The following is a 24,653-nucleotide window of genomic DNA, read 5'->3' as shown; positions in this document are numbered from 1 at the left end:
TTCGACCATTTTTGGAGAATGTCTGTCTGTCTCTGTGTGTGTGTCTAGTTTTTTGTGACTGCTATACAGCAAAAACTACCGCATAGAATCGAACGAAATTTGGTACACATATGTGCCCCTATGTAAACTTGTGCCCATTGGTCTTTGGCGCGAATTCCTCCAAGGGGGGTGGAGCAATGGGACGTTTCTTGAGTTTTGCGTGCCTGCTATTCCCCAGGAAGTAACTGGCGGGATCAAACAAAATTTGGTCCATATGTTGCTCCTAACAGGTAAAGATCTGTCTCCAATTGAGTACGTATGAAATATTATTGGGCGACAACTCCAGCTTCATCCACAGCCAGCACTGACCGTCCCAGTATTGACATAACAAGTGCAACAAGCATGACAATCCATATCATAAGTGTCATTCGACACCTTTAAGACACAATGTATGCACGCTTGCAGGTTTGCATTCAAAATTGTGGAGATTACACCGGCTATTAATGTAACAGCGTTTCACAATTGAAATGCATTTTCTTGAGCTTATAAATTAATCTATGATCTTGAAAGTTTAGGAAATTGAGCATGTTAACTATACCAATGCACGGTTCAAATTTCATTGCTCTACAATAATTTTTTTTCTTGGTGTTGGATTTTTTTCCTGCCAGTGTATGATAAAAGTGGCGGCCGTACTGGCGACACCAGAACAACTCAAGAACGTTGATCCTTCCTTCAGGGTGGCATTCGTTGTTAACTCTATTCAGTAATGCAGGGTGTCACAAGCAATGACACTACTGATTGTCAAATAACCTTATCCTGCTGACAGACTTTGAACCTCCTGCTGCTAATCGGCAAGCAGATCCACTTCCAGTACGTGCCGACTGCTGAGTCAAATTAATGTCTCGAGAAATGAGCGTGCTGAATTATTCGTCAAGCAGGGTACGATCTACGAGGATACTTCAGCTTCTAGCATATTCGAGAAATTTTTTAAAAGTAAGTACTGTTTTGAAACAAAAAAAAGAACAATTACAGATAGAGCAAAGAAATTTTTCGCACAATAATCTACCAGCCTTACGCTGTTTTTTGACATTACTCCCGTGATTTGCCAAGCATTTGTCATAGCGTGGTACAAGTTTCTGTATACCTATTCGTAGAAAGTTGCCGCCTGTGGTGTAGTCAACCATGGGTTACATGTTCTCTAAGCTCTTTATTGATGTTGTGCCATCGACCACCGAGAAAGGACTTCAGATGCCAAAACAAATGAAGGTTGCTGTCAGCGAGATCGGAATAGTCCGGAGAATGTTCAAAACCGTTCCAGCCAAAACCCTGTAAGAGTCCTCATGATTGACTGCACAGGCGGCAACTTTCTATGAATAGGTATACAAAAACCTGTACCATGCTATGACAAATGCTTGAAAAATTACGGGAGCAATGTCGAAAAATAGTGTAAGGGTGGTAGATTTTGTGCAATAAATTTCTTTGCTCTATCTGTACTTGTTATTATTATTTTTTATTTCAAAACGGTACTTACTTTAAAAAAATCCCTCGTACAATCGTTTCCATGTCCATTAAATCCCAAGTAAACGCCGCCTTAGGTTCTAGGATCAAAGACTAATTTCTATCAGCTACACAGAATAAACACATACAGTTGTGTCAACTTTTCTCATAGACCGCCTCCTCTCTGTAGAGGCACTAGTGTCCTCTCGTGATGGGCCATGACTATCTTGTAGCGCATCTCTAAAAGAGCCCCGTCATGTAGCGTCTCCTGAGTGTGTCCTGTGCGAGTTTGGAATAACGAATAAACACCTTGTGGTAGAAATTTTCGACAGAATCTTTCAATTTAATTTTCCACTTCTTTTTATATAAAAAAGAAGTATTTTAAAATGTTTGTTTTGAAAATATGCAACATAATGAGCGGAATATTCATCCCACGTTGTTGGTGGGAAACTTGCCCCTTTCTCTAGAGCTCTCAGACTGCTGCTTGTGTTGACTGTTCCTCACCAACAGTTTAGTTTTAAAAACCAACCTTTTATCACAAGTGTTGTAATGCTTACGCCTTTTGCTTCCATTTGCCCCAACTGACTGAATTTTATTACTTTTTCCCAGTGACACTCAATCTATGGCCTTTTCTTTTCACTCCAATGTCCCCCTTACCTACCACTATTTGTGGTTTAATCAGTTGGATGGGACCCTGGTGACAGCTCTGTTTTTTTGATTCAGACAAGAAGTCGAGCAATCCCCGTTCCAGCATTCCCAAAGGTAACGTTTAACTTGGAGGAATTTGTGACCACGAGCATATTTAACTACCCGCCAGTCATCATTCATGAAGACGGTGGATCTTTGACCGGCTAGGGTCGAACCTGGGACCCTCCGATCACAAGTCCGATGATTTACGGATGCCACCACGGCCCTCAGTTTACGGTTTGCTGGACACTTCCGACCCACGAATCTAATCCTAGTGGTCCGTTGTTTTGTCCAATGTTACAAATCGAAAAGTACGATTAATGACGCTGTCACAAATTTGGAGCCAAATATTCAGTCATTGGTTTCTGAAAAACGTGCATTTAATGACTAAGCATAAAAGTAATGATAACAACAATTATTGGTCTGTAATTTTCTTTCTTTTTTCACATTTCCCATGTCATTTAGAAAAGAATGAAATGTTTTGAAATTTTATACGTGCTCTAGCCAGAGAAATGATTTTAATATGAAGTGCGGCCCTCGGGGGAAGAAAGGTTGAGCACCATTGTTTGATCCAAAAAAAAAAAAAAAAGGACGAAAGAAAAATGTATCCACTGCTTGCCGCACTGGAAGTTGCTGGATTTTGCAGCTAACATTGACTCCCAAGTTAATTCCATTTATCGAAGAAGGTGTTTTTTCCTTCCAGCAACCTTCCGCCCTTCGCCGACAGAGTGCGCCACTACTTCAGCTGAGTCGGCTTTCCAGAAAGGAAAAGTGGAATCTGCGGAGGTCTTCACCCCACCTGGCGCGGATTCACTTTCGGCAACTCTACCGGAACAGGAATCCAGCTTTACCTCAGTGACAGAAATTTCTGTGAGTAATAATAATTTTTAATTTTCTGTGTTTTGCTTGCGGTGCAGCGATTTGTTTGTTTTTCATACCTTGTCGTTAGCGTAGCAATACAGTTTGTGAACAAGTGCAAAGGAATTTTTTTTTTTTTTTTTTTTTTTTTCTGAGCAGTTAAAATAATTTTCGGTCTTAAAAAAAATATTTTTGGTACATTTCAATGTATCATGCGTTTAACTAGCATTTGAAAAGTTGTGTAAACACAAGCTTACGCGCTTAATTTATCAGATTTGGCTTGACATCTAAGAAAGCACATTTTTCTTCGATGTTTACCAAACATACCTATTTCCTTTATATACTGTTTACGTTTCATAGGGCTCTGAATTTCAATAAGTTAGATTCCGTACTATTATGTTTTCTATTAGTCTTGTTACAAAATAGCTTAACACCAGACTAGTAACAATAACAGCAAAATAAATTTACAGTTATGTAACAAATGACCATTTAACCTAAAGTGTTCGATATACAAAAGAAAAAACTTTTAACCCTTATTAACGATATATTCTTCTAATAAGCATTATTTATTTGTTATGAGTTTCTTTTTCTGAATTTCTCTAATGGTTTCTAAGTTAAGTTTTATTATTATAATTAAACCTTTTCCAATCATCATTCATAGGTTCTAAAAGTTTAAAAAATATGTAACTAAACAGCGTTTTTATCTATTTATCTATGCTTTTTCATGGTATTTATATGAATTGAGCATTTAAAAACATTTAAATAAATTTCAATTTTAAATAAATCAAATAATATTTAATTAAATTCCATTCAAAAACCACTTAAGCATTTGATGTTGATACAGCTCTGAACAAGAGGGGCGGGAGGCCTTTTGCTCAAGAATTGTGTAATATTTAAAATATTTTACATACGTTCTTGTTAAGAAAATATTTTTATGTTTAAATTAACTGAATAACAAAATTTTAAATGGCAATACGTTTTTTTTTTTTTTTTTTGAGTGTTTAACTCAACATCAGTCCAAAAATTTCGAATTTCCATATGATATAGTTTCATGGTTGTTTCACAATTAAAATTAATTGAATTAAAGTACTACTTTCATTACTTTGTTTAGAGTACCTGAACTACCTTGAGAATGAGAGAATATTATGTAATTACACACACACACACACACACACACACATATATATATATATATATATATATATATATATATACATACACCAAACTCTCCGCCTCCCCTCCCCCCAACACATTACGAAAAATCGCCTTCAACGGTATTTTTACGACTTTAATTCCAAAAAATTTTCAGGCGAGGGTCCCGAAACCTCCTCTTGCCAATGTCATTGAAGATCGTCAAAAATTTTGAGTTTTTGGGTCTTCAGTTTCGAAAAAGATCGCAGAGGAACATTTCTTTGAATCCCATACGTTTTTAAAACTAGAGTTCTAAAAAAAAACTTCCGAAGGAGGACAACAAAACCGCTCCTCTTCCTAGCATCACTAAAAAATTTTAAACTATGTTTTCGGAAATTAAATATGAACATATTTCCGGGAAGTGGCGCATCTAAAAAAAATTTCTGGGAGCGCTTTTCGAAATCGAAAAATATTTTTTGCTTTCTTTCTCCTTCCTTTAATAAAGCGAAAATATTTTTCAATTTAAAATCAAGTAGGTTTCTGTGGCTTAATATTTATTCATTTATTTTATTTGCTCTAAAATAAATAACTCGCACATTGATATCACAATTACAATGAAACGAAGAAAAGGGGGGATGCGTTAACATGCACAATACATTTTAATTACCTTTATTTTAATCTTATATTTAATTTTCATGAGGTCATTCAAAAAATCATCTTTTTATAGATCAATGTCTTTATGAATGTCAACTGCTAGCTAATTGCTGTTCCGATCGTTCAATGATAACTTGGAGAGAGCCACAGAAAATAAAGTATGGTAGGCTTCCTCTCTCAACAAAAATATTTCTCAAAAAAGGATTTCTACAGCGATGGAAGTGCTGATGATCAGGATCCTCTTTTGTACTGTATTAAGACCATGTTAGCCCTCTTATAAAAATAGGGGTGCTTATAACGAAAAATAACTCGTATGTTTAGGAATTGGAAAGTGATTTGTGACTGATTCCCGATCAATAAGCAGTAAAATATTTTGTTCGAACCTACCTAGCTTAGAAAAGTTTAAACACTGTTTTCCTCTCCGTGATTTTTTTTTTTTTTTTTTTTTTGGGTGGGGTGGGGGAGAAATGAATGTTTTGTATTTCTGGGAGGGGTTAAACCCCAAACCCCTCCCGTAGCTGCGCCACTGTTTCCGAGAGAGTTTTGAACCCCTATGCCTTAATGTCTTTAAAGAAGGCCTTCAATTACGTTTTTAGGACTTCAATTCGAAAGACTTCCGGAGAGGAACCCCGATGTCCCTCTTTCCTTACTTTCAACAACATTGAAAGATCATCTTTATTTGCGTTTTGGAACTTCTACATCGAAACATTTCTGGGGAAAAGTTATGAACCCCATGTCATTTGCTGCGTCATCAAAGGTGGTAGGCGGTCTATACAATTGCGTTTTTACGACTTCAATTTCAAAATTTTTTCTGGGTGAAAATATCAAAACTCGACTGGGGGGAAATTGTTCAAACTCTTTGAATCATTTACATTATTAAAAAAATAATAATAATAATATTTCGAATTTTGACATCTTGAATTCAAATTATGTTTTTCGCAATCACGAGTGTGTGCATGTAAGCGTGTGTGTTTGTGTGTGTGTGGGGGGGGGGGTATGTGTGTTTGTGTGTAGGGGTATGTGTATGTGTGTTTGTGTCTGTGTGCTGGCATAAGTGTGTGGGTAGTTGTGTGTAATGACGAAAAACTGCGTGTTATAAGCCGAAAACTTTCAAAAAAAAAAAAAAAATGTAGTTTTGAAAGAAATGCTTATATCTCCGTGGGTGTAACAGGTACTTTCACGAAAATATAAAAATAAATTCTACATAGTATGTTAACTTATTTCTGAAATTTATAGCGTATTCTCAGCTATTTACAATGAAATATAATTAAAAACCTTTTTTTGTTTCTTTAATTTGTTGTCGGTCCCCTAATTGAATAGTAGACCTAATTTTTATTGAAAAATGACAGCTGGAGTATACTTTTTATGTGGAAAAAATTACAGTACAATTGGTCTTTTATTTCTCGAGAAATCTAAAAATGAATTTTTAAAAGCATCCCAATACTTTTGGTCAGGTAGTGTAGCTCATAGCTGAGCTCTGAAATAATTGTAAAATATTTAACTCTGTGACGAATACATGAAATACACCGCCAGCTCAGTCATTTCCAGCCGAGGACTGCAGATTCGTGCTTACTGAATATACCTTGCCTCGCGTTCAATCTTCGAGTTGAACCGAACCATTGCTTCGGTCACTCGTTTGGTCTGCTAATTCTATATTAGCTACCAGTTTGTTTCGCACTCCTGGCTTCCTTAAGAGGTTTTCCATCTCCAGCTCAGTCACTTTCCTATGCCGGGCTGATGAGTGCTAATAAGCACGAAACTGCAGTCCTCGGCTGGAAATGACTGAGCTGGCGGTGTATTTCATGTATTTCTGCTTTAGCCCTGGCTAATGGTCTGTTACTTACTGAATATCTGTGACGAATGTACACTTCAATGAATCTAAAATTCAATGAGGTTCAAGTTTTCAATGAAAACTGCTTTGCAACTTTTTGATCCTTACTTGCGATGTGTACATATATCACATATAATCAAAACTTGGAAGGAAACAAAGTTTTTAGGGGACTACATTATTTTTATCATTCTATTTTAGAAACTGAATGTTGTTACATAACCTCTCTAATGAAGAAAATGTGATTCCTTCCAATTTTACTTTTTATAACATAAATGCTTTGAGGTATATACAGACAAATTTCAAACTCAAACAGGACAAAATCTCGTAAAAAATGTTATACTATACTCAGGTCCGGCTCTTGAGGTAGACGACCTAGGCAGCCGCCAAGGGCGGCAGATTTTAGGAGCGGCAAATTTCAAAGTTGATTTTTTTTTTATATTTAAAGTATGAATATCTTTTTCAGCACCATAAGATTCACTGTTTCGATGCTTAAAAAATTGATAATAATAGTTTAGGCTTATAGAGTGTGTACCTGTGCTTGGACATTTTATGTATGCAAAACATAGTTCGGAATTTAACTAGAAATTCAATTTAATTTCAGAGGCGGCACATTGCGTGAATTTAAAGTCTTTTAAAAATATCAATAGTATATGTTTCAGTGCCAAAAGATGTACTACTTTAATGTTAAAAAAGATAAATTGTGTACCAGTGCTTGGATATGAAAAATCCAATTTGGAATTTAACTAGAAACTCACAAAATTTTAAGCACTTTACTAGTATTTTTTTTTTTTTGTTAATATATTATTGATTAGAGATCAAGGGCGGATTCAGGGGAGGTTCAAAGGGTCAACTGACCCCCCTATGATGAGAAACAGTCTTTATTATTATTATTTTACATTTCCTTTACTTATTACTATTGTTGAAAGTCCATTTTTAGTCCTGAAAAATTAGTGTAGGTAATCAATGTTAATCCCTTTTTACTTAGTCCTTTTAGACTTATCTCTTGAAGTCTAATAAATGCAAATTCTATTACATATAATGTAACTTTGTTGTGCCTTAGTTTGTTTTTATTGCAACGAAATTTTCTCGGCACATTAAATGTAAAAAATGTGTAATTTTATTTATATGAACAATTTAAATAACTCAAATATCAACAGCAAACTATGCAATGAATAAATTGCTATGCATATTTTTCTTGATAACATTTTTTTTTTAGAATACATGTATAGGTTATTAAGTTATTTTGAAGAAAGTTCAAATTATACTTTGTTTTTCTTTCACGTAACTGACCACTAAAATTCGACCCCCCTTACAAAAATTTCTGGATCCCCCCCCCCCGTTAGAGATCAAAATTTTGGCGGAGGGGGGGGGGTGAAATATTGTTAATTATCATTTCAATGGATATCAATACAAAGAAGTATTTGTTTCATCGAAATTAATGTTTATTCCCATTTTAACTGCCAAGGAATTGCTTGAATTCCCGTTACAACGAGCAAAATATGGAGTAGCTTGAAGTTCTTTGTAACTGAACTTAGCTGCATATGTTTTTTGTGCGTAGCGTTTAAAAAATATTGTTAGAGAGAAAATTTGTTTCACGCTTAGAACAGGCAGTTGTTAGAACCCCGTTTTACACCCCCACATTCCAAAGCGATAATCTCTTGTTGCTACTCCCAAAGTTTGAATGATCAGGTTTTTTAATTTCGCTCGTTCTGTCTTCTCTTTAAAAAAGAGAAAAGTGCTGCAGTTTTATTTCATTAAACAATACAAGAAGTTTAAAGGGAGAGGAAAGTTTTGAGAGAAAGAGTGTAAAAAATATTTAGGTTAAAAAAAGTTTCGTTGAATAATCCTTTTTCTTTTAAAAATTTGCAAAATAACAAATGAAATAAAATAGTGAATAAGTTAACATACTCCATTTTTCTGTTCGGGGGAATATGGGTTGCGACTTCACGAGTATAGTCGGGTCTTGATAAGTGCCATTTTCTGTGTTTTTTTTTTTTTTTTGGTTCTTAATTAAATAAATAAATAAGTACAACAAACGAGATTAAAATAAGAATGGGGTTGTTTCCTTCAGTCAAAAGTACTACTTTTAGTCACTAAAATTGATAGAATTAGCAAAAAAAAAAAAAAAATCTAATTTGAATTCTGAAACTTTGAATTCAAATTATATTTTTCGCAATCACGAGTTGTGACAAGACCCTACTCATTAAAGTTATTGTTTCTAGAAATGGCTCCCCCCCCCCAAGCATGTCCTTCCTCCTGGGTGGTTATGTGTGTATAGTTGTGTGTGTGCAGGCTTAAGTGTGTGCACGTAGGCCTGTGTATGTGTGTAAAGGCGCTCACGCGTTGGCGAGTGTGTATGAGCATGCGTGTGAAGGACATGGACGCCACCACCCAGCAGAAGTGGATTCCGGGGGACAGTGCTCAGGAACAGAGCAGCCGTGCCGCCGCCGCGCCGGTGGGCGGTGGTGCTGCTGGTCCAAGCTGAAAAATAATCACAACGTCAAGGACTGTCAAATGAGAACAATAAGCAATCGTGATTTCTCAAAAAAAAAAAAAAAAAAATAAAAAATAAATAAATAAATAAATAAATAAATAAATAAAAAAAATAATTTGAATTTTGTCATTTTGAATTCAAATTATGTTTTTCGCAACCACGAGTGTGTGTTTGTATGTATGTGCGTGGGGGCGGGGTATGTGTATGTGTGTGTGTAAGCATATGTGTTTGTGTCTGTGTGCAGGCATGAATGTGTGGGCAGTTGTGTGTATTTTTGTGTATGTGTAGGTGTCTGTATGCATGCGTGTGTGTATGTGTTTGTGTGTACGTGTGTGTTGGTGCGCGTATGTATGCGTGTGTGTGTAGGATATGGACGCAACCTGGAGACGGTTTTCGCTAGAGGAGCAGCATCGTGAGGCCGGCCGACGCGACGAGTGGTGCTGGCAGAGGGTGGCGCCGCGCCGGTGGGAAAAATGATAGCACGCCAAAAACAGTCAAATGAAAGCAATAAGCAATCGTGATTGCTCAAAAAAAAAAAAAAAAAAACCATGAATCCAGAAAATACTTTTATTTTCCCAACAGTTATTTTTTTAATTAATTTTTTAAAATGTCCGATTTTTTAAACAAGGCGTGGTCTTTATGACGTCACAAATGATGCATTTTGGCGCATCTGTCTGCCGCGATTCCACGCTATGATAATCCAGAAACGAATGAAATATTGCACTCGACGCTTGCTATCAACCATATCGTTGCCAGTACACGTGAGTAAAGAAGCGAATTAAATATTACGTTCTGCGAATGGCAACAGTGAAAGGCATTTCATCATTGTTATGTCATCGGCAGAAGCGTTAAACAATAAAAGCGCGCCGATTAAAGTATTTTTTAAAAATAGTGAACTTAGTCAAATTATTTAAAAAAATGGTCAGATCCTATGTTTTTAAGCATGGTTTTTCAGAAAAAAATGCTTTTGAAATTTTGGAAACGACCGCATTACAATAACGTTTTAGAATAATTTTGTTGCTTCTAGAATTATTTTGTATAAGGTAGCTAGAGACAATTGCACTAAAAAAAGGGAAGAACTAAATAAAAAATTAAAAAAAACAAGGTAAGGGAAAAATAAAACATAAACCAATGGTTCAGCCCATTTAGAATTGTGCAACAACTGCTGAAGAAGAAGAGATATTTGCAGCAAAGCAAGTTTCGCCGTGTAATGAGTCTTACACCACCGTCGGAAACGCTTTTCGCTGCTGGTTCCGAGCTGGCAACAACACTGCTGAAAATGGCTTCATGTATTTTTAGAATTTTTTAAGGCTCAAAATTTTTGCCACGCCGTAACACTGGAGTTTAAGAAAAATACATGACACTTAAAAACACAAAAGAGGCGAAAATGAGACAAAATCCTCTCCCCTTGAGACATTGTCTCATCAGAACGACATCACTTTTACAGATAGAGGTCAATGACATATTACAAAAGGGAAAGAATAGAAAAATCTAACTGCATTCTGCTACTGTATTGTTCTTATTTTATTACTAAAACTTGCTTATGAACCTGCGTTGCCCGGGTATTTCTTAGTGGATTTTATGTTCATAGAGGGGTAAAAAAAATCGTATCGTATCCTATTTCACTGTATTTTGTTCAATGTAGAGTCCGCAACATGACTTTTTTTAGCGTTGCTATTTAATTTGCTGTTTGATTAGCACATATTTCATTTTGAGTTCGTGTGTTGGTAAGATAACCTCAAAATAAAATATGTGCTAATCAAACAGTAAATTAAATAGTCATGAAAAATAAGGGTCATGTTGCGGAATCTATATTTGGAAAAAATACTGTGGAAAGGTCCTTTATTAAACTAAATGGCAAATATTTCTCACTTAGGCAACAGAAGTGACACAAATAAAAGGATAGTGCGTAGATGATGAAGGTTTTTAATTAACTCAATACTACGTTCAATGGGGTTGTTTCCTTCAGTCAAAAGTACTACTTTTAGTCACTGAAATTGATAGAGTAAGCCGAAAAAAAAAAAAAAAAAAACATAGACCCAGAAAATATTTTTATTTTCCCAACAGTTGTTTTTTAATTTATTTTTTAAATGTCCGATTTTTCAAACAAGGTGTGGTCTTGATGACGTCACAAATGATGCATTTTTAAGCATCTTTCTACCACGGTTCCACGTTATGATAATCAACAAGCGAATCAAAATTGTTCTCTACGCTTGCTATCAACCATAGCGTTGCCGATACACGTGAGTAAAGATGCGAATTAAATATTTTGGTCTGTAAATGGCAACACTAAATGGCATTTCATCATTTGTGATGTCATCGGGCAGAAACATTAACAATGAAAGCGCACCGACTTAAGTAATTTTTTAAAAATATTAAACTTAAACAAATTATTTAAAAAATGGTCATATCCCATGTTTTTAAGCATGCTCTTTCAGAAAAAAATACTTTTAAAATTTCTTTAAAAACGACCAAATTGATTAATTCTTAAACGTTGCATTGCGCACAAAAACATTTGTGATTATTTGCGTGTTAGCTTTTACCATCGAAATTAATAAAGACCAGCTAAAATTGGAAAATTTTTCTTCTAAGTTTTGTAATTCCAGAGCTGTATCACTATTAAATAAATCGTTTATCCACTACCAAGCGCCACTTATGTAAGCACATTTCACTCTGTGGCCAGAATGAGCGTTAAATTTAGATTCTAAATCAATAACATTTCGTGACAAAAAAGAACTCCCTTCAAAATGCTTTTTACACCTTTCTTGCTGATTCTTATGTAAAATCATGTTTTTGGAATCCAAAAGCGACCACCGTTTTCCACCATCACCCTCACTCTTTGGAGATAAAGCTTCCCCCCCCCCCTCTCCAGTTTTTTCAGTTTTCGACAGTTTCATAGCCATTTCTCATTTGGAGGGGTAGGGAGCATGATGATAACCTTTAATATTCTTCTGAGGGACAGAGAGGTGCAATGTCCATAATTATTTGTGATACTGCGATTTACCATGCAAAGGTACTTTTTTTTTCTGATTTTATTGCATCAGTACAACCGTGGTTCAGAATCCTGTAATTAATAAAATTATGGTGCGGCAGTGCTCAACCAATAGTTCAAAATATTTGTTGGAGTACAAAGTAACATATACCTTAAGTAAGCAGAAGAAAAAAAAGAAATGCTTCAAGAACCAAACCTTAATTTTCCTTTTTATTTTTAAACTATATAGTAGTATTTAAAAAGTTTTATTTAGTTGAGGGCCCTAAAAAAATCGGAGGTCCTAAGCCATGACCTGCCTGACCTACTTGGTAATCAGGCCCTGACCTTAAGCGATTTATACGAACTTGAGTTTCAAATTCCGATGTAGTTACAACTTAGTGATGATAGGGGAAAAGGGAGAGGAGGGGCGGGGGGGGGGGGGAGACGTGACGTGATTTAACATCAATGTTCAAGGGGGGGGGGAGTTGCAGAGCCTGAAAGGTTGAAAGATCCGGATGTAGGTAAACAGAATCGTAAACAAAATGAATTCTTTTTTCCTAACATTTGCTACAAAGTGTTGCATAGTTTTGAGAAGACAAATTTCATCGCCCTGTTGAACTCGGGTTATTCCTCGCGTCTTGGCAAGGATTCAGAGTTCTCCTTGAAGTGGAAAAATTTCCTCATTGCTCATTTTCTTTAGAAATAGTTCTTATCCTCAGATCTTGTAACTTAATTACTGCGTTAATTGTGTTTTACTTCTGTCATTACCGTTTTTTTTTCCTCATTTGAAGAAAGATATTTAATTTTTTTTTTTTTTTTGAGAGAGAGAGACTTGTGTAATTAAAGTTCATCTGTGAGGGGAGAAATATTTTGTGTTGGGGATTTGTGAAAAATCTTGCCATTGCGATAGTTTTTTCCCCCACCATAACATGATGAAGTGACCATTTATTATCAACAATTTTTATCTTCGCTTAATTTTGGAAATAAACCATGTTTTTTTTTTTTTTTTTTCTTTTTTTTCTGTGCTGGATATAAACTGAAATGTTGGTAAACTGATTTTGACAAACATAAATCTATTTCGAAACATTGACTTGAACGGTGCGCAAAAAAATCAATATCTAACGGCTGCTGTAATGAAAGACCAATGTCTTTTAGAGTTTGATTATAAATTATTGACCACTGAACGCATTTTCCCATGTCTGATTTTAGTGAAAGTTATCGGCAAATTTGCTCAAGCCCGTGTCTCACACAGGCATCTTGAATCGCGCGTTTTTTTTTCTTCTCATTTCTTGTGCCCGTCTGAGATCCGCTCCAGTAAAAATAGACAGATTAGATTATAAGTACATATAAAGGATGGTTATAAAATAACTTGAGTTATTCATAGCCCTCTAGCGAGTGGAGTATTTTGGACGAAACATTTGCCAGATTTGATGAGCATACGTAGTAGACCAAGAAATTTTGATTTCTATTATCAGAAAAAAATATATATATAAATAAATCAATAAATAAATAAAGCACAAAAAATTGTCACCAGGGGAAATTTTGCCGTTGAAAAGTGTATTACTGTGAATATTGAAGGATTAAAATTCAACTGACAAAATATGTATCAATTTTAGAAACAACAGACGATTTTCATCCACAAAGGATGTGAGAAGCAAAGGGATCTAAGTGGATTATTAAAAGTTTGGAGTAAAACACGTTTAAAGTTCAAACGCTAGGTAGGCTATTAAGTTTTTTTTTTTTAATAGTTTCTGTATAGCCATACCCATTATAACTACTAGTACCATCTCTTGCCCTAAAACAGAGGAGAGGTTCTCCAACCATGTGCACTGATTATCTCCAAATTTTAAATTTTGGCGCTTACATCCCTTTACTTCTCACTGCCTCAAATGAGGTTCAGAATTACCATTATCGTGATGATCCAAGAACTGCACTCAATTCACAACGTTTTCCACGAACGTTATTAGAGTTTTAAAAGTTGGGAAGTCAGGGACATGTCCTAGATATGCAACACCTGAAAGAAACCCCCACCACCAAAAAATTACAAGTAGAAAGTTTGGGCGACCACGGAGGCCGTAACGAATAATGAGCGCTGTCAACGAAATGTTACCGCTACAAACTCTGTACAGGCGTCCCTCGTATAGCACGGTTTATTCGTTCCGTGTTATATCGAAACCGTGTTAGACGAGACTTTTTTTTATAAATGCTTCTTTATACATTTTTAACCTAATTAAACACGTACATATCATCAATTATGTCAATGTGTACCGTGTCATATCGAAACCAATTCATAAGGTACAAATTTTATAATAGATGAAATTTCGGCTGAATAGAACATATGAACGAAAACTGGCAACCAGAACATACAAAGACCCACTGATTTAAAAATAAGAGTTGTTATAAACGATAAAATTTAATCATTTTACATACCTTAAATTAAAACTGTTATGCACAACAAGAAGAAACTTAATCCATTTTTTTTTCTGTACTAAGAACAAAACGCATTTTATAAGAAAAAAAATATCTGCGCTTTTCTGTATCAATAAAGTTCGTCTGAGCAACAACAACAAAACAAAATCTTTACTAATAATAAATCTGAATGTCCCTCTGTCTGTCCGGATCTCTGTCTGTCAGGATCTCTATGACACGCATGGCGCCTAGACCGTTCGGCCGATTTTTCATGAAATTTGGCACAAAGTTAGTTTATAGCATGGGGGTGTGCACCTCGAAGCGATTTTTCGAAAATTCGATGTGGTTCTTTTTCTATTAAAATTTTATGAACAAAATTAACATAGGATGGACGAGTAAGTTACGAAATTATCATGACGTGGAACCGTAACATGGGTACAAGCCAATTGGCGAGATACGAAATTATCATAACGTGGAACTGTAACATAGGTTCAAGCCAATTGGCGAGAATATTCACCATACATTATTTGTAAATATACAAACGAACCAAAAGACCTTTTAATTTTTCTATTATGGGCAAAGCCGTGTGGGTACCACTAGTTTAAAATAAAATAAATAAAATTATTCTATTTATTTTGTTTCGACTACATTTGTCATTTATCGTTTTCCAAATTTCGCTTATGTTTAATCCTAATGTTATTTTCTTACAATGCATTGGAAACAAAATAATATTCACCTTTTTGCTTTTAGAACACTGATGAGAAAAATCAAGTATGGATTTAAATGTTGAAAGTTAGTGTTATACGGGGAAACCAAACCGTTTAGCCCAAGACAGACAATTTTTCGTAAAAGTTTCATAAAAACAAAGCAAAACCTTATTATAGTTGTTATCATACATTTTTTAACAGTGTACTGAACAAAAATTGAATTCTTTCTTTTAAAATTCGTGTTACATCAAAAGCATATAGTTATGAATTAAAGTTTTCTACCGTGCAATATCGAAACCGTGTTGTAGAAGTACCGTGTTATGCGAGGGACGCCTGTGCTTCAATTTACAACGTGGGGTTAGTGCACCATCCTGCATGAATGTATTCAAAAAAGACATTTTCACTGCTGCGGTATTTTCTGGGTTATTTTCAAAAATTCGAACAATTTAAAAAAACCGAACTATCTATGGTCCCAGTTAGCTCGGACTTCCGCCATTCTCACTGTATACCCTTTGATGATACTGCTGGAATTCAACACATTTGTTTTATTTTGGTTGTGTACTTCAGAACGAAACTGCATGTTCAAAAAAGTCGAGGGGTATGTCGGTAGACTAGTCATTTAGGGTGAGGCGGGGAGCAATTGCCTCCATGGCTTTGAAAAAGCAATTATTTTACATGCGTTGTTTCTGCTGGTTTCGGACAAAATTAGCATTTACACGACTTTGTCCTCCCCCCCCCCTTTCCTGAAAAATTTGAAATGAATGGCGTCTGTAAGTCGGCCTAGTCGGAAATGATGAGCTTGGCCTTTGGAGGGGCTCCGGTTCGGAATTGAAGTAGCGCAGAGAGTAAAATCAGCATAACAGAAGGGGGCTCGGTGACGAAACTGACATGGGGCTCGCCTTAGCGTTCGGCGGTCCTGTGTATGTCCAGATCCTTGACTATTTGAAAAACACGTTTACTCGTCAGCTGAAACACAAATGCATTTTGCTTGATACATTTCTTCCAACTAAGAAGTCGTTGTTGATTTCCTAACCATTGCCGTGTTTTGTTGACGTTTTTTTTTCCCTCTCGTCGAGTCGACTAAGCAGGAAGTACTCATACTTCGATTATCTGCCATCTGCTTTTGTGCGTCTCGGCAGCAGACGAACTCTTTGGAGAGCGATATGACTTGGAGGGAGCGCAAAACCTTCGCTGCAAACGCTCTGTCAGCAGTTGCTAAAGTTGGCACGACGTAGGCGAACCACTCGCGCTCCCTCCCTCTCTACCATAGAGGAGTTTTAAATTTCTCATATCGTAGTGATATTTGGAATTTTCAGGAGGTTCCCGGCCCCCGTTCTCTTCTCAGCTGGGTAACTCTGAAACCAGGAAGTGAAGAGAACAATCAAGAGGACGCCGATCTCATGGACGCCGAAATCGAAATAAAGCTATAAGAGATGTCAAACTATCGGTACACCTGCCGGTTAATTGATAGTTTTTGATGATCGGATCTTATTCATTATAGTTTTTTATTATCGATAGTACTATCGAGTTTCATTGATAGTTCTTTTTCTATCCATTTTTGGTAAAATAGGATAATTTGAAATTAAAATTTGGAGTTTAAAATTTCCCAATGAGTTTTTTAGCGCCCATAAATTTTATGCTCTGTATCGCTATTTTTTGCACTCAGTTGCCTAGTTTACCCGAAATCCACTGGTACGAACGTGCGCAAAAACTCCATTTCATGTAATGAGGTCGTTTCCAAAATTTTAAAAGTATTTTTTTCTGAAAGAGCATGCTTAAAAGCATAGAATCTGACCACTTTTTAAATAATTTCTTTAAGTTTAATATTTAAAAAAATTACTTAAATCGGTGCTCTTTCATCGTTTAACGCTTCTGCCGATGACATCACAAATGATGAAATGCCATTCAGCGTTGCCATTCACGGTCCAAAATATTTAATTCGCATCTTTACTCACGTGTATTGGCAACGATATGGTTGATAGCAAGAGTAGAGCGCAACATTTCATTCGCTTCTTGATTATCATAACGTGGAAATGCGGTAGAAAGATGCGCCATAGTGCATCATTTGTGACGTCATAAAGACCACGCCTTGTCTGAAGAATCGGACATTTAAAAAAATTAATTAAAAAATAACTGTTGGGAAAATCAAAGTATTTTCAGAGTCCATGTTATTTTTTTGTTTTTTTATTCTATCAATTTCAGTGACAAAAAGTACTACTTTTGACTGAAGGAAACAACCCCATTATACGTGGGCGATGCGATGTACAATTTATTTATTTTCTGTCTGGAAATGATTTTAGCTCGAGAAAGTGAAACAGCGCAATGATTAAATATAAAATATTCGTCACGTGAGCTTTACGTATATTAAAAACATTTTTAATGTAATGAGAGTTCAGAAGAAAGTTTTATAATCAGTTGGGAAAGAGAAAGGATTATCAAAGCATCCATGAGCGCCCACACGTGTAATTTTAGAAGTGGGCTACGAAAATTTATACGTTTCAAGAATTTATAAATTCCGTTCATAAATTAAATTTTGTTAAAAATTTAAAGGAAAAAAAACTTCCTTCTGTTTATAAAGTAAAAAGAGAATGTTAAAGTCGTGAAAATTTTCTGTTTTAAAATTGGATGGACATTTTAGACTATTTTGTGGGAATTCATATTTTTGTTTTCTTCAGAAAATAGGTGAAAATTTGTTCTCCAAAATACCCTGTTATAGTTCTAATTCGCAACTCCAGCGCTCGAATACGCTACCTTGCGGTGATTTATAAAATTAAAGAAAAAGGTAAAACATTGCATTCCACGTGTGTCTGTTGGTAAACATAGGCAGTTTGTTATGAGTGTTTACTAACGCATTCGATGTGTCTCAGATTGCTTTCAGCAACAGAAATTGTGTCGTCCCTTTTGAAAGAGGATAGCGTTATACCAGGAAAAGTTTTTAAATTGTTTTGTGTGAATTTGTAAGAATATTGTTCTTTTTTTTTTTAAATCCGAAGCTAAGCTCAAAAGAAGGATTTGATGACATTAGCAGAAGAATTAGGGCTTTCATCTCGGCCTAGTTTAAAAATAACTAATTTGACTAACCTTATTTTACTGCAGCATTTAGTTGGAATGGACAGTATGCAAAATATTTTCTTGAATATATTATCGTAGAACGAAATGAAAAATATTTAACGCTGAGAATTTTCATCACCAAAATAGTGCGATTATAGTTTAGGGTTATAGTTTTAGTATTGCGTGAGCAAAGAACCTTTGGCGAGGTTTCGCATGTCAGTTGTAAACCATTTTTATTTTTTATCATGTGAGGATTAAAATGGTTGAAAGATTAATAGAATTCGATAAGTTTAAAGAAGTAATGGAAGATCAATTAAAAAGAAAACTACCACCATGTATCCGTGAGAATTTTATTGATGATGCATGAGAGAATTATATCATAATTCAGAAATCAGAAACATACGAAACAGAAAAAAAAAAAAAAAAAAATCGGCAATTTGAGAAATAACTCAGCTGCAAATGTAAAACAATTAGCTCTAGCCAAACAAGACAAAGAACTATCATCTTCCTCTTTTGGTTACACTGGCAAACAAAGGTTTTGTTACATGAAATATTTATAGCAGTCACAATTGACGACAAAAAACGTTCTATAACTCACCCCCCGTTTGAGTATTGACACCAAAATTGAATCAGCACCTGCTCCTGTTAGGGGCAACATATGGACCAAATTTTGTTTGATTCCGCCAGTTACTTCCTGAGGAATAGCAAGCACGCGTAACTCAAAAAACATCCCATTGCTCCACCCCCCCTGGAGGAATTCGCGCCAAAAACCAATGGGCTCAAGTTCACATAGGGGCACATATGTGTACCAAATTTCGTTCAATTTAATGCGGTAGTTTTTGCTGTAGAGCGGCCACAAAAAACTGGTCACACACAGACGTGACACACATACACACACACACAGACAGACATTTTCCAAAAATAGTCGAAATGGACTCAGCACACCTCAAAACGTTCGAATCCGTCAAAATTCGAAATACGAAAATTTGCACGAATCCAATACTTTCTTCTATATATTAGATATAGAAGAAAGTAAAAATTAATTTAAAAAGAATAAAACAAAAAAGTCATGCATGCGAACAAAAGTTACTAGGCTTATTAGCATTTTCTACGCTACGGTGTGCGTTTGTTTTACCTTTTTCATCCGCCATCATTAGAACGTGGCTGCAGTGCCCCCTATAGATTTTGGAGTTGCGAATAAAGCACTCCAAAGTTCCTTCTATTTCCCGTTGCCTTTCCTTTTATTCCCTGTTTTCAGTAAAATGCTGAAAAATATAAACTATAAAATGGTAATATTTTGTGAGCAATTAAAAAAAAAAATCTTACATTCATTTTGAACTACAGAGTAAGGGAATTAAGAAATTTTCTTACTCTATGTTTTGAATCCTTTTCCAGCTTTAAAAGGAAAAAATGGAGAAAAAAAGGAGAAAAAATGATTTGTGTCAGGAGGTTCTCTTAAGCCTCTTACTGAGAAAAACAAATTTCTCCCACTTGGCCCGCTTTTAACCATCAATATGGAAAACAGCTTCGAGTTTAAAAGGGGGAAGCCTCTTGCTGAGCCTCGTCAACAAACTGCCAAAGGAGAAGAGTGAGATCTAATTTTGGAATCTGGCGGATATTCGCTGTCTTGACGACGTCGTCTGTTTGCAGACAGTAAAGAACCTCTATTCTCCGGGCTTCAATCGCCAGCCCAGTGTTAGAAACTTTCAGCCTTGAATTTGGAAACGTTTTTTTGGGGTACTGTAAAAGCACTTATTTCCGCGAGCCTTACTTTTCTCAAAAATGAAGAAATCAGTGGTATTGCGATCTGAAGTTGTCGCGAATTTTGTACGTAAAAATATTTCGCGGGGCGAAAATTTTTGCGATTGCAACGGGCTCGCGAAAGTCACTAATATTAAAGCCTCGAGAAAATAAATGCTTTTACAGTATGTTGCAGGGTTGCGGAGTCGGATGGAAAATAGTCGACTCCGACTCCCGGAATTTTAGAGCTTTCAACTCCGACTCATTTTCCCCAAAATCAGTCCGACTCCGAATTCTTTGCCCGAAAATCAGTCTGACTGCACGACTTCGCCCCTAAAACTCCCGTTTCCTATCACGTTTAGGACTCCACTCCAGAGGTTTGAATGAGAATTTTGTTGTTGATATTATTGTCAGCAATATCCGATCGTAGACAGTAACCTTGGAAAACTCGCAGACTCAGAGGGTAAATGACAGACTACGACTCCAATTCTTAGAATTTTATAACCTTCGACTCCCGACTCCAACTCGTTTACCCCCCAAATCAGTCCGACTGCGATTCAGAAGCCCTGCTATACAAGGGCGCCCATATAGGGGGGCAAGGGGGGACTCAAGCCTCCCCTTAGAAATGAGAACTTCCTTGCTTTTAGTGCTTTTTTCTTTGCAAAAATGTATGAAAATTTCTTTTCCAGCCAATAATGAATAAATTATTGAAAATGTCAAATTTTAATATCTCTAATCTGTACTGAAATCAGTTTTTATGGAAAAAATATTCCGCTACACCATTGGGAAAATTTTTGAGCCCCCCCCCCCTTAAAATTTTGCATATATGCGCCCTTGCTGCTAAATTGTAGTTCAAGGGTAACGCTGCAGCTGATGAATTTTCCATAAGAACTTAAATAAACTATAGGAGACGCTGCAGTCTCTGTATAACGGCGGTTTAAAGAGGTAAAACTGAGATCGACTTACTTTACGTAGGATAAGTCCTGTCCAGTGAAACACCTGCTTTTGTCCGCACATAACTGAAATATTTTACCCCTTTTGGACTAATGTCTTCAATCACTGTAAGTAAGGTGACATATTCAAACTCTAGAACTGAGAACGAATAAATACAATGCCGATCAAAATAGTTCACTCCAATATATACAGTGGCTCCCAAAAGTGTTCGTACACCTAGAAATTTTGTAGTAAAACCAAAATAACGCAAAACTGAATTTGAATCTGAAGTCCAATTTTTTTTCACACCATTCTTATGCCATTCTGAATAAAACTCAGTAGTTTTTTTCAAAATATTGCCAGATTTTATTTTTGAAATTTGTCAAAAAATGAAGAGACGGAGAAATAATACGCCACAAAAGTCGTCGTACACTCAAATTTTTTCGAATAAATTCATGATTAAAACTATCATATGTCATTTTTTATTATTTTTGCATTGTGCTGACCCTTAAAAGTCATTTGGCTTTAATTTTTTGTTTATTTATTCCTTAATATTGTGCTTATTATTTTAAAATGACTGGTATTTGAAAAACACCACAAACACCATTCGAAATTTGAATTGTTTACTCACAGTAGCGGTAAATTGGTTTGAAATGTCTCTAAATTAGGTAATTTATACCATTCTATAGTGAAGTGCTTGATAAAATGCTTTAAAGACAAGAATAGGATCGAAAACACGGTAAGAAAAGGTCAACTGGCAAAGTTAACAATGCGTGATCGGAGGTTTACAGTTAAAAAAATTATGAAAAATACACATTTGAGCGCTGAAAAAATTTCTGCAGAATTGAATGAAACATTTTACGTTTAATTTTCACCTAAAATTGTTCGCCAAGTTCTCTGATTAACTGGATTAAATGGGACCTCTTCCTGCAGAAATTTTCTTGTTCGTGCGAATAACAGTAAGCTTACGCTTTCCGTCGCAAAATCAATGATAAATAAGCTCAAAACGTTTTGGAACAACGTTTTACTTATAGATGAAAATAAATTTAACATTTTGGGTTAAATTGTTGTATAATTGTAAATAAAAGAAAAAATGAGGAATTTAATCTGAAGAACTTAGTTGGATCAGTTAATGAGGACGATGAAAGGGTTTTAGTGTGAGGGTGCATTACAGCATCAGGACTTGGAAATTTGGAATTTTTTGATTAAATAATGAATTATGCTGTTCATTTAAATATTTAAAAAAGCAATTTTAAACTATTAGCCCAAAGTTTGGTAATCGGAAACAACTTTGTTTTTTATCGAGATAACGATAAGAAGCACACGTTTGCGTTTGGTGCCTCAAAAATTGTCCTTAAGCTTAGAAATACCCCCTCAATCTCCAGATTTGAACTTAATGTAACATATTTAGAGATATCTGAGGGCTAGATTACGAAAATACAGCTTTGAAACGAAAATAGAGCTAGAAACAGTAAGACTCAAACTGGGGTTGAACACTTACTCAGAAATTACGCAAAAAAAAGAAAGAAAAAACAATGAAATCTAATTCCCAGACGTTTAAAAGCTCTTGTTGATACTGCATGATGTTCTACTAAATAATAACTTTGTAAAAAGTTAGATTATTTACTAATTTTTTGACATTTTTTCAAAGTGTACGAAGACTTTTGCGAGATAAAATTTCCGGCAATTTTTGGTTTTTGATTTTTTAAAAATTATGTTTTAATGTTTTATTAAAAATTTTCATGTAGTTTTGTTAAATATAGATCATAGATCTTATAATAAAATACCTATTCCGAAATATTAATTCTAACCAATGGATAATGGCCTATTTCATTGAAAATCGTAGGTGTACGAACACTTTTGGGAGCCACTGTGTATTATTTTAACGCACACAATAGTTTTGATCAGCGTTAGATCAAGAAGCAACGAAGCAAATCCACTGCCAGGGAATTGGTAGAATGTGAAAACGTAAACAGTGCTTGTAATCATTACCAAAACAAGAATTAAATACTAATTCAGAGTAAAACTTTTGCAGTCACGTGACTCTCTTCACGTTAGTTGGATATAGGATGCGCAAAGTATCACACAGCTTTGTTTTTATGCCAAAATTCATCGGATATTTACATAAAATTCTGTCAAAAATTTTAAGCATTAAAAAAAAAAGTTGTCTTTTAAATTCAAGAAAAATATGAAATATGCCACTATAGCAAAGGGAAACTTTACTCTAAAATTTCTGTTCACCATAAAACCATCCGAAAATACATGGTGACTCAAAAAATGTGCAACATTTCGATCTGCCGACGCATCTAAGAAAATACCTCACTTTGTTGTGCAGTTATTTTTAAATGAAATTACATGCTTGCAACAAAGGTACCCATTTTATTCGAAAGTCTTTCTTTTCCCAAAAATACGGCATAGAAACGCAACAAACTGTTACGAAAAATATATAAAATGCTTATGTCTTTCCATGAACTGGATAGCAAAATGTTTAATTCGAGAAAAAAAAAGAAAAAAAATCTGGAAAAAAAAAGCAAAATTATTTGACAATGTTTGATTGCGAAAACTTTGATTTGTCAGAAACGAATTCATGTTTTTATTTGTTATTTTTTGTTTTGGTTGCTGATTAACATCGTTTACGGTTATTTATGTAATTTTAATCTTGTGTTGACGATAACGTAAAATAATTCAACCGAAGAAACAATTTTGCTACTCTGAAAGAAAAAATGAAAAGAGAACAGTTTAACTAATTGGCAATAAACTGAGAAATATTTGTGAAGAATGGATGAATTTACGTTTAAAAATAGCATTAAGCAAAACTATTTTGTTCATTTTCATTATCAAACCGGGAGGATGATCAGCCGTCTCCCTGAAAATTTCCAAGAACTGCGAATGATCTGGTGTCGCCATCTGGTGAAACTGTATTCTAATATTTACTACGGCCTAGTTTTAGCTCCGCTTGTAAACACAATCGAGTCTTCCACTTAACAGTCCTACAAAATGAAAAATTATGCCACTAATTAAACTTGTTTGATTGGTTTTTTCGTGAAAAAAATTTTGAATTTCGTTTGATGTTAACTTTTTCTTTTCGTTTAATGTTGTATTTGGACAGTTCTCAAAATAAGAGACTTTTTCCAAAAGGGTTATTTCAACATTATTGTTCTTTTGAATAAAACTAGCAATTATGGATAAAATATTCTTTAGACTGCTCACAGCAGAAAAAAAATTTAAATCTTCACTGGGGAAGGGGGGAATCATCTCATCACCTATATCTGTGCAAGTTGGTACAATTTAGCTTTTAATCCGGGAAAAGGGTACTGTTCATAGCGCTTTTTTAAAATACGGTAAAACTCCTCTAATGCGGACACTAACGGGACAAAATAGTTTTTGTCCTCAACAGAGAGGTGTCCGCAGGACAGGAGCTTAATAATGTTATTTGCATTGAAATCGAGGAATTAAAAATTATCCACATAAGAGGGGTGTCCGTTAGGAGTGGTTTTACTGTATCTCTTTTTTTTATATTTCTGTCAAGTTCTCTTTGTCTTCAGGTGGGAGTGGGATTGTGTTCTAATCATGAGAGCTTTTTACTTAAATTCTATTTCCTATGGGAGGGAGAGCGGAGATTTTCATTTTGTCCCAAACGGAACTCTTAACGCTTTTTCATTCTGATTCTCTCTAATAAACGATTTAAATCTTTGTGCATTAAATAAGATT

The 24,653-nt window shown here is 35.2% G+C and overlaps 1 protein-coding gene across 1 annotated transcript in view; it reads left to right on the top strand.

The window, feature by feature from the left end:
* The window catches only part of LOC129221576 (obscurin-like), a 294,822-nt gene that overhangs the window by 679 nt on the left and 269,490 nt on the right, over positions 1-24,653 (top strand). Inside the window, exon 2 of the mRNA XM_054856083.1 lies at positions 2,867-3,033. Coding sequence (XP_054712058.1) covers positions 2,867-3,033 — 167 coding nt within the window. The remainder of the gene's footprint in view (positions 1-2,866; positions 3,034-24,653) is intronic.

Source organism: Uloborus diversus, chromosome 4 (genome assembly GCF_026930045.1).
Source record: "Uloborus diversus isolate 005 chromosome 4, Udiv.v.3.1, whole genome shotgun sequence".
NCBI lineage: Eukaryota > Metazoa > Arthropoda > Arachnida > Araneae > Uloboridae > Uloborus > Uloborus diversus.
Note: the sequence above shows the minus strand (reverse complement) of the source record. Positions and strands in the feature narration are given on the sequence as shown.